The sequence below is a fragment of the Gavia stellata genome, chromosome 24, assembly GCF_030936135.1.
Source record: "Gavia stellata isolate bGavSte3 chromosome 24, bGavSte3.hap2, whole genome shotgun sequence".
Classification (NCBI taxonomy): Eukaryota; Metazoa; Chordata; class Aves; order Gaviiformes; family Gaviidae; genus Gavia; species Gavia stellata.
The window spans coordinates 4,875,136-4,885,174 of record NC_082617.1 but is presented as its reverse complement, the minus strand read 5'-3'; the positions used below and the strand labels follow the sequence as shown (position 1 = coordinate 4,885,174).

Sequence of the window (10,039 nt, the reverse complement as noted above, 5' to 3'; positions counted from 1 at the left end):
AAGCAGGTCTGATCTGATGGATGCTTTTTCAGAAGCCAACCCAGCTCTCAAATGAGTCGGCTCAGGAGGAGCAGGGTGGAAAGGAAAGGCTCTGGGTTCAGCTTTGGACTCTTGGGCAGAGCTGAGGGTGACTTTGATCAAGTGGGGTGGTTTGGGAGCAAAGGGGTTTGGGGTTTTTTTAGAGCAGAGTGGCTCTCTGGTGTCACACATGCCTGGTACTGTGGCACTGAATTCTCACTATGCACTCTCAAGGGCTGCTGTAATATCCACACTGGCATGTGTGGATTTCTGCTTTCTCTCCTTCGTAGTTCCGTGTGGAAGTGGCGCTTGCAAACCCGTAACACAGATAACTACTCACACATCCTTTGGGAGAGCCTCATCTGACTAAAAGCCCGGCTGGCTTTTCCAGAATGGAGCTGTTTCTTTTCACCAAAGACTCATTTCACTTCACTTTCTTGCAGCCATCATGAGATAAAAAACAACGAATCAACCAGAGATTATTTTTCATTAAAGTTTAATCAGGCACTGTCCCCTTCCTGCGCCTGTGTGAGCAAACCTTGATGAGCATGTAGGGCTTGAACGTGGAGTACGAACCATCTGCTTGAGATGCAAGAAGTGCAGGGAAAATCCTTTGCTCGTTGGCATCTAGCTATTTGGGCAGACTGTCCTGCTGCAGATGCACCGTCTGCAGTTTAGCCTCTGGGTCCCTTAGCCCATCCATCTCTTAGGCAGTGAAAGCCAATACCTCCCCCCACCACCCTCCCCTCCCTTTGCTGCTACTTAATATTTCATGCATCAAAGAAGTTTCACTTGTAATGCAAAAACTGATTAATTAAGTAGAGTGCAAAAGTTACATGCATTTAAAGTTTCTTTCATCTTGGGAAGGAGAGGAGCTACGCTGGAGGCTGTTACTGCTCGTGAAAGAGTGTCGAAGGACAGGCAGTAATGGTGTGGCTACACGGTACTGGTGGAGGGGAAGGGGCAGCTTCATTCCCTGGACTTTGGCTCAAGCAACAGGCTGCTTTCCAGTTGTCCCTGGGTCTCTCTCCCTCTGTAAGCGTACTCACTAGCCAGGCTGGCCCGTGCCTTCCTCCAGCAATGGGGCAGTTTGGGGAGGGGACTTGTAGCGAGGTACCTGCCTGACTCCAGGTGACAAAGCAAGGGCTTGCCTTGGGATGGGCAAGGTCCCTTTTCGATGTGGTGTTGCTCCTGAACGTGCTGAGCACACTGCTGCTGCTGCACCCAGGTAACATCTGGCTAAAACCCCAGGGTGAGTTATAAAGCAAGATGATACTACTCTGAGGAGGAAAACTAGAAAATGCCCTGATGCCATAGCGGTGGGCACCTGAGCACAACTTTCCCACCTGGGTAAGTCAAGGCTGTTATTTGTAATGTAACCGTTTAGCCTGTACCTCAACCCAAAATGCTTAACGGCCTTTCCTAGCTGTACAGCTTGTGCAGCCCTGTTACCGCTCCAGGCCCTTCGGAACTGAGCCCAGGGGCTGTTTCCCAGCGCACGGCGGTGCTGCGCAGCTATCCGGTAAAAGGTAGGATCAACTACTTGTATTTGAGAAGGGAGGAGGAAATTCAGCCCCTTCTAGCTCCTAGCTTTAGCTTCCCTGCTTTTGCCGAGCGTCCCCTCAGGGCGCTTATCTGGAAGCGGTCAGGAAGCTCCTAGTTTGATGCCGTGTCAGAGAGACAACATCTCCTGCAGCTTTGAGCACAGCGAGGGGTCTGTTGGCTCGCTATTAACCTAGAAGCAAGAACGTCACCTACTGAATTGCAAAGGGCGCTTTCTGCATCCCCTCGCTCCCTCTCCCAGGAGGTGTTTCTCCGAATTGCTGACCCAGCCTGTCTCTTGCTTTGCTTGCGAGAGCTGACAAAAGCACAGCTTGAGCAATGTGGTCGTCGACCACAGTCAGATACCATATGGCTGCGGACCAGCATTCGTACACCGCAGCTTAGAAACAAAATGAATTTTGTGGTATTTCCTTCAGAACATAACCCCCCCCCTCACTTCTTTAGTGGAGTTATTGACGCTGGTGTGACCCTTGCAGGGTGAAATATAAGCCTCTGATGACATCATAGCTGTATGACTGACTTTCTCCTCCGCTTGCTAGCAGTAGGATTTGCAATACGCATTACGGACATAAATTGTTCTCTATATTGTAAATACATAGTGCATTTTAATGATTGCTGCTGTATGTACATATCTTTGGTAATAGGGCCAATTGAAAACCACTTCAGAAAGCTGCTATTGATATCTTTGCAATAACCTCCTCCTCAGTCGATAAAAGATGCATAAGTTCTGGATGTCCAGAAATCCAGCTCATAGGATTGAAAGTCGAAGAATGCTTCACCTGTGACCCTTTAAATGAGAATGGCTTTTTTTTTCTCCCCTCCCCATCCTTTTTAAACTTAGGTAGTATAGATATTTTAAGCATTTTCCAGCAAAATGTCTGCGCAAAGTTTTCCACAGAGGCACAAAATCATGGGTTTGCCTGAATCCTGCTTGGGTATTATCATACAGAAGAAAATGACCCTAGGGCTGAGTGGCTCTGCTTGGGAATAAGAAATAAATTGAAGAGCGTCTCAAAGTTCCTGCTAAAAAAAATCCACTCAGGTGAAAATTGGGAATGAATGTAGGCAGATGCAGAGGAAGGCAGGCATAGTTCAGTGCAGCCAAGGTTCCCGGTTCACATCACAGACAACATATGCTCTGCCTACTTCCAGAGGCTGCTCCACCTGGTAACAGCCCACTATCGCTGCTCAACAGCGGAAAACTTGCAGCTCAGGATGAGAAAGTCTGTGCTTTTTGTACCGAAAACCCCACAGTCGGGACTGCTACAGAAACAATTTCCACAGCCCTCAGTATTGCTTTTTATCTCTTATGGTGACAACTAATTATTCTCTTGAGTTTCTGTATGTAAGAGAGGATACAAACCCCAAGGGTGGAAAATAAAAGGGATTTGCCCCCAGACTGCACTGTCAGTTAGCAGCCAAGGCGAGAACGGAGCCGATGTCTCCTGACAACCCGTCAGAGCCCCTGCCTGCCCCATCACACCCTACCCAGATGGGTCTTGTCAGCGTAAGGAGTTTTCACTTGTAAGACGATTTCCATTTTCATGCCTGAGTTTTTGCTAGGAATGGCAGTTTTTGCTGGTTTCTTGGCCCCGCTGCTATTGAAATCGATGGTCAGGCAGTCACCGACTTCCCTCGGGAAAGGCTGGATTCATGAAGAATAGGAAAAGGATTTTAAAAATGAACCTCATTTAGAAATAGAAATCTGGGTTATGGACTCTGCAATTGGCCTGAAAAGCCACAGTTTCTGTGGACTTAAAGTAACCCAAAATTAGCAAGTTTAAAGCAAACTTCTGTAAGTGTTCCTAGAATATTTTGCTAGCATGTGAAACTTTCTCAGTGGGATGAGCTTTACCCTGTTCACGCCGTTTGCTTTTCTGTTGAATGCTGCTCAGGGAGGATAATGGAAATCTGTTACCTCACTTGGAAACAGGACTAACATATTTCCCTTTGGAAATATTATTGGTGGTTTGCAAACAGTGAAGTTTTGTGTTTAGCTCAATTCTTTGGAACTAAAAAGCAGGTGGAATCCTTTTCTTCCAAAAACAAGAACAGAGATGTGCATTTACACTGGGCAGGATCTATGCTGAATGGAAGCCGAATGTACACATTTAAAGGCAGCATTTGCAGAACGTTCCCCTTTATCGTCGTGTCCGTGTTCGTACAGGAGGACTTGCAAAAATCTCAGTGCGCTTCTCAGAAGATAGTTGTTAGCAGTACTTTATGAATCCAAACAGCAAGGCAAAATAGGATTGAATGGTGTATGTAGAGCTGCTCAAGGAGATCTAAGTAACAGGGGTGGGGCCTTAAACAGAAATAGATATTTTTCTTTTTCAGGATTTCCAGCTCTAAAAAATGTACTTCACCACTTTTTAGACATAATGCCTACTAGTGTGTCATTTTGCGTCTCTGTGCAGTATTGTCTCTTTGCTCTTTTTGCCTAGAAGAATTGCCAAAACTAGGAAAAAGAAATCAGCACACACCCTGCTAATGCCTGGAAATACTACCCGTACTGACAACAGCCTAAGCCAGTCCAAAACCTATCCTTTCCCCCTTAAAAAAAAAAAAAACAAAAAGGTGGGGAAACTCTTCTTTCTACTATTACAGTTTTCCCAACCAACAGCTGACATTTAGGACTGCATTTTTTCTTGATTTTTTTTTTCCAGCATGCCTGGAAACTTCATCCTTCCCAGTTAGGCAGAGCTGGGGTCCCACGTTAAACGTTTTGTAACTAGTTGCCCGTTTGCTGCTGAGCACTGTCTGATTTCTCTCTAGTCCTGTAGCTGCAAGCAAGCACCGTACTTACCCCGACACGCTTACGGAGGGGGCTGCAGCTTGCTAAGGCTGTAAGCTGGAGCTGCGGCTGCTCCTGGAGCGGGGACTGGCCCCGAGCACGGGGCTTGAGCTGTTTGTTTGCTGGATTTCACGTTTTTCGCCATTTTGCCCTTGTTGTGGTTTTAACATTTGATGACCTAGGTATCTCAGAAGGCTGTTTTGCCTCAATAGGCATGTGATGAATTGATCTTAATTAGCTTGTGGAAATAATATAAGCCTGAGCATTAACCGTGCTTTGTTAGGGTTTTGACATCTTCTTTTATATGTACATCTACAAATAAAATCAGGTAGATTAGCAGTCACTAGGAAATTGTTGTGAGTCACTGACTCGTAACTACCTTAGGCTGCCTCTCCTCATCTCGGTTAGTCATGCCCGACCGTGGGCAGGAGTTCATGCGGCTCTGGGGCTGGGGTTAACCGTGTCCGTTTTGCCCGTAGGGACAGGGTTTGTCTCCGAGCTAATCCCTATCATTCCAGCTTCCCTGCTGGAAGAGCCAGCGGGCTCTGTCGTGGCTCAAGGCGGAGCGTGAGCCAAAACTGCAGCAGTGGAGTTTGCCTGGTTTGTCTTCAAGCACAAACTCCAGCCCTCAGGTGGCACCTGTGCGATGGATGGGTATAGAATCATAGAATCATGGAATATCTGGAGTTGGAAGGGACCCATAAGGATCGTGGAGTCCAACTCCCTGCTCCGCACAGGACTACCTAAAACTAAACCATATGACTAAGAGCGTCGTCCAGACGCTCCTTCAAGGCTGGCAGGCTCGGTGCCGTGACCATTCCCTGACGAGCCTGTTCCAAGGCCGGACCACCCCCTCAGTGAAGAACTTTATCCTCATGTCCAGTCTGAACTTCCCCTGGGACGGCTTCATTCCCTTTCCTTGCGTCCTGCCGCTGGTCACCGGAGAGGAGATCAGCACATCCCTCTCCGCTGCCCTCCTTGAGGCAACTGTAGACTGCCAAGCTGTGACCCCACCTCAGCACCATTTATTCCCCCGGCTCCCGCGTGAACGCCGGCTGTTAGACACCGCGTCCAAGATCTTTGCTAGAACTCACGGGTTTGCCTGCTCCAGGCTGCTCATCGCAAACCACCTTCGTGCGCCCTGGGCTGGCGGTGCCCGCTCACTGGTGAAAGGGTCATAACTAGCAGGAGCTCACCGAAAGCCTATTTCGGTGCTGTTGCACCCCGGCAGCTGCCCAGAGGGAAGGGGGGGCTACGGGAGCTAGATCCCACGGGCGGACGGGGCACGGCGCGGAAGGGGAGGCTGGATTTTGCCGGGGAGACAAGGAGGAGGCGATGCGCGCAGGGCTGCGGGAGCGGGGGCAGCGCGCAGGCCGGGGGAACCGAGGCAGGGGAAGAGGGCGAAAGGACCGTGAGGGCTCTGCTGGGCCGGGGCCGAGCCGAGCGGGGCGCCGGAGGCGCGGCGGGGCCGCCCCGGGCAGCGCGGGGCCGGGGGGGAGTTAATGGCGTGGAAGTGGCGGGGCAAGAGCCGTGCCCGGGCGGACCGGGGAGCGCTCAGCCGCGGGCGCTGCCCGACCGCCGCTCTCCCCCCGCGGGCAGCGGGCAGGGGCCGCCGGGGAGCGGCGGAGGGTCCCCGGAACGGCGATTCGGCGGCGGGCGGGGGGCGGCGGCGGGGCGGGGCGGGAGGCGGAGCCGGGCGGCGGCGGCGGCGGCGGCGGGCTGGGGCGGCTCAGTGCGCCCGGCTCCGCTCGCCTCCCCTCGCCTCGCCTCGCCGCGGCTCTCCTGCGCCTGGCCTCGGCCCGGCATGGCCGCTCCGCCGCGCCGCCGCCTCGCCGCCGCGCCGCCCCCGCTGCCGCCGCCGCTGCTGCTGCTGCTGCCGGTGATGCTGGGCGGCGGGCCCGGCGCGGCGGCGGCGCGGGAGCCCCCCGGTCCCTGCCGCGTGAAGACGGTCACGGTGTCCACGCTGCCGGTGCTCCGCGAGAACGATATCAGCTGGAGCGGCGCCCCGCCGCCCGCCGCCGCTGCCGCCGCCGACTCCCGCTTGCTGCTCTTCGTCCGCAGCGAGCTGCCCGGCCGCGTCGCCGTGCAGGACGACCTGGACAACACCGAGCTGCCCTTCTTCACCCTCGGTAGGCACCCGCACCGCTTCCCCCGCCGCCTCCCGTCCCGTCCCGCCGGTCCCCCCCGCCCCCGGCCCCGCGGCTCCCCGGGTCGCGCAGCACCCCGGTGCGGGCAGCCGGCTCCGGGCTGTCACCCCGCTGCGCCGGGGGTTCTGTTCACCCCCCCTTCCCACGGGCAGCCGGGTCGTGTTTTGGAGCTTTCTAACGCTGCCCTTGCTGCACCCTGGGGTTGGGTTTTTTCCCTGCTGGGGAGGGATTTTTTAGCAGGGCCTGAGGGCTGCCGCCTTTTAAAAGCCCTGCGAGTAAAGCATCTCCGCTCAGGCTCTAAAGTGATGGGTGCTGCCTTTGGTGCTCCAAGTTGAAGGCTTCGCCCTGGAGGAGGTACCACCCAGCCTGGGAGAAGGGGAGAGGCTGTTTTTCTAGCCAGAGCCTAATTTTACAAATGCTTCGTCTTAATTCTCGACGCTCGCTCTCGCTTCACGCACAACTCCAGCGCCTGGCTCTGTGCGAGCGCCTGCAGACTTTCCTCCCATCTCAGCTTTCGTGGGGAGAGGGATGAGACTAGAAATAATTCTGTTGTCGTCCTTCCCTCTCGACGCCGGATCCTGGTGTCTCAGGTGGGGTGCCCGCGCTGCCTCGTGTCACTTTTATCCTTCTCCGTGCCTTAATCAGCCTGGGGATCCTCCAAGGGAACTGTTGAGAACGCCCTGCGGACAGCGCGCTGTTTGCTCTGGCAGGTCACCGAAGGTGGGCACCTCGCCGCAATTCCCTTCCCGTACCTTGTGGAAGCGACTGCCTTTCACTGGGTGCGATGTGCCGGGGTAGGAAAATGACTGACTGTGTCCCCCGCTCCTGTCGTTTTACCTTCTGCGAAGCTTTCTTGTAGCAAGCGCCTGTAATAAATACGTTGATGGTACTTCTTGAGCCTCTTGGGTTCGGGCTTTGCAGTGTGGCTTCCTTAGACACGGTTGGTCAACCACAAAAATCCCAAACAAACCAGATACTCTGTTTCAAGTAATAAAAGCGAAAAAAATCAAAGATTTGATGCAGTAGGAATGACATTTACCTTACAGTGATTAAAAGTAACAAGAAGTTTCATGGTTCACCGAGTTGAATTTTCAGATTAGAGTACAGTTTCTTTGGGGACCGGGTGTGAATTGCGCGCCAATCTAAATATATCAGAAGGCAAAGAAACCCCTCTGTGCGTAGCTTAGGTAATAGCTCAAGTTGGAGGAGAGAAATTTGTCTTGATAGATCAGAGACATGATCTTGTATAGCAAATCCTATTTCTGTGAGTGACTGCTGAGAAAGAGACCATGTCTTGGTCTGAAAAATTCTCTTTTGCTTGCCTGGGATATCGGATATGCATGTACTCTTGAATATGTAGCACGTCTCTCGCAAGCCTGTGTTTTTGTTGCTGCCCCTTCATGGACAAAAAACCCCAAAACGTCCCCTCCTGTTCCCCTGAACCCACAGGCGTCAGGTGGATGGGAAGATAAATGGAAGCTTTTCCCATGGTGGGATGGCTTCATCACTGTCCTGAAATTAATCAGCACGTTGCCTCCAGAGAAGGTAAAACACTTGTCCTTCCCCAAGGTCTAGCTCGTGAATTGCTGGGGATGCTCTGATATTTCAAATTTGTTGCATTTCTTCCCGTCTCCTGGTGTGGCTACTGAGTCTCACTCGCAGTTAACTCTTTTCTGGGTGAGTGCTTTAGGGGATTTCTGCTGGCTTGTTCTTCTAGTGCGGGAAGTAATGCCGGAGTTTTCTGTAGTGGTTTTTATCCCCGCTGCATCATATTCCGAGTTCATGGGTGGCTGGGAACCCGAGAGCTGCTGCCGCCTCGTAATGGGCTCTTGGAGGTGAAAATCACATTCCACGTGGGAGGTCAGCCGAATGGCTTTGGAGTGACTTGGGGATTCCTTTAAATGGTGGCTTCTCTTTGCCAAAATCCTCAGTAGCCCTTATTGTTAGCTGATTTCTGATGCTTATGTGTATTTATGTGTGTTGCTGAACACGTTCAGTGGCTGGCTGGGCCTGAGCTCGGGAAGACACGTAAGAGCTGACGTCCCGCTGATTGCAAATGCCTTGAGGGCTCCTAAATGTCTTTGGGTGCAGGCTCTTGCTGCTAGCAAAGACCGCTTTCTGGCCTGGTGGGGGTAAGGATGGGGTAGGAAGACCTCCTAAAGCACACAGCTCAGGACAGCCACCCTGACTGGCACCCAGGAGTGATTTTGGTGAGCGACAAAAAAAAAAACCCCAACCCAACAATCCAAAACCATGAAGCAGGCAGAGCTGAGTCCTGATGCTGATACTATGGACTCTGAAGTGAAATAAGTTGAGAATAAATTGAGGCCAGCCTGTTCTGCAGGGCTCAAAAGTCTTTCCAGGCCAGGAAGCACGGAATAAAACATTGCCTTGCTTGGTGGCTGTGAGGTTGTTTAGGCGCTGTGTTTAAGCAGGCGGTCTGTAGTCCTGGACCTGCTCAGCAACTCCCAGCTTAACAAGTCTCCTGACGCTGGAGTGGTTCCCGTGCCTCTCGTCACTCCTTTGCGTTAAAGGAGGGTGGGGGATCTGTAGCTAAAGGCTGGCAGGTGCCAGAGCCTTGTCTGCGGCAGTGTGAAGCTTAGAATCATAGAATCATTTTGGTTAGAAAAGACCTTTAAGATCATCGAGTCCAACCATAAACCTAACCCTGCCAAGTCTACCGCTAAACCATGTCCCTAAGCGCCACGTCTTCTGCTGGTTCTTTTTAAGGGCAGACCAAGTTAAAATAGGCTGGGGAGGTAGATGCTGTGAGTCGGTGGCTGGTACAAAGCACGTGCAGTGCTCTGTGTCCCTTTTCTTTAAAGCATTCCTCCGTCTAGGGAGGAAGCAACTTTTTCTGTTCCCTGCCAATATGAGATTTTACTCACTTAAGTGCAGAAAGTGAGAGCTTGCGGGCTTGCATCCCTGCCTGCGGGGAAGCCTGGTCTGCAGGAGCCACTGCATGACTGAGACGGAAGAAGCAAGCAGCACTAGGAAATCCCTGGGCAGCCGATCCCTGGCCCCACGGCGCGCTTGCAGCAGGACCAGCAGCAGCCGGAGCAGCAGCGGCCGCTCACTCGCCCGCATGAGCTGTGGGTCGCAAGTGGCGTGCGGGAGCCCGCTGGCGGGTGGTGGGAGCCTGGCAAAGCTCGGCCACCAGCACCTGCCCTGTGGGAGCCCTAGGCAGCGGGCACGGCCGGCGCACAGCCTCCTGCCAGCCGACGGGGAGACCAGGAGGGAACGCTTTCCTCCTCTCCCAACAGAGGTAGAGAACTTTTCCTTGTTGTGTCCTTCCCCAGCTGCAGCAGGGGACCTGCCACCGAAATGCCAATCGGCAGCTCTAGTTTGTTCGGTGTCCCTTCTTCAGCAGGGTGTCTCGGTTTCTGTATTTCCTACACCTCGGTTGGTTTTTTCCCTCTTGTGTTGGAGACAAGAAGGGTGTTTCTCCCCCTACCCCCCAGTTACATTACTAGAAAATTACCCAGCAAAGCACAGTGGTGGCAGGAAATGACAAATG

At 52.8% G+C, this 10,039-nt stretch overlaps 1 protein-coding gene across 1 annotated transcript in view; it reads left to right on the top strand.

Moving 5' to 3' along the window:
* Positions 1 to 6,179: 6,179 nt before the first annotated feature.
* The window catches only part of ASTN2 (astrotactin 2), a 362,612-nt gene continuing 358,752 nt past the window's right edge, over positions 6,180 to 10,039 (top strand). The window contains exon 1 of the mRNA XM_059828642.1: positions 6,180 to 6,504. Within this exon, the coding sequence (XP_059684625.1) occupies positions 6,180 to 6,504 (325 nt within the window). The remainder of the gene's footprint in view (positions 6,505 to 10,039) is intronic.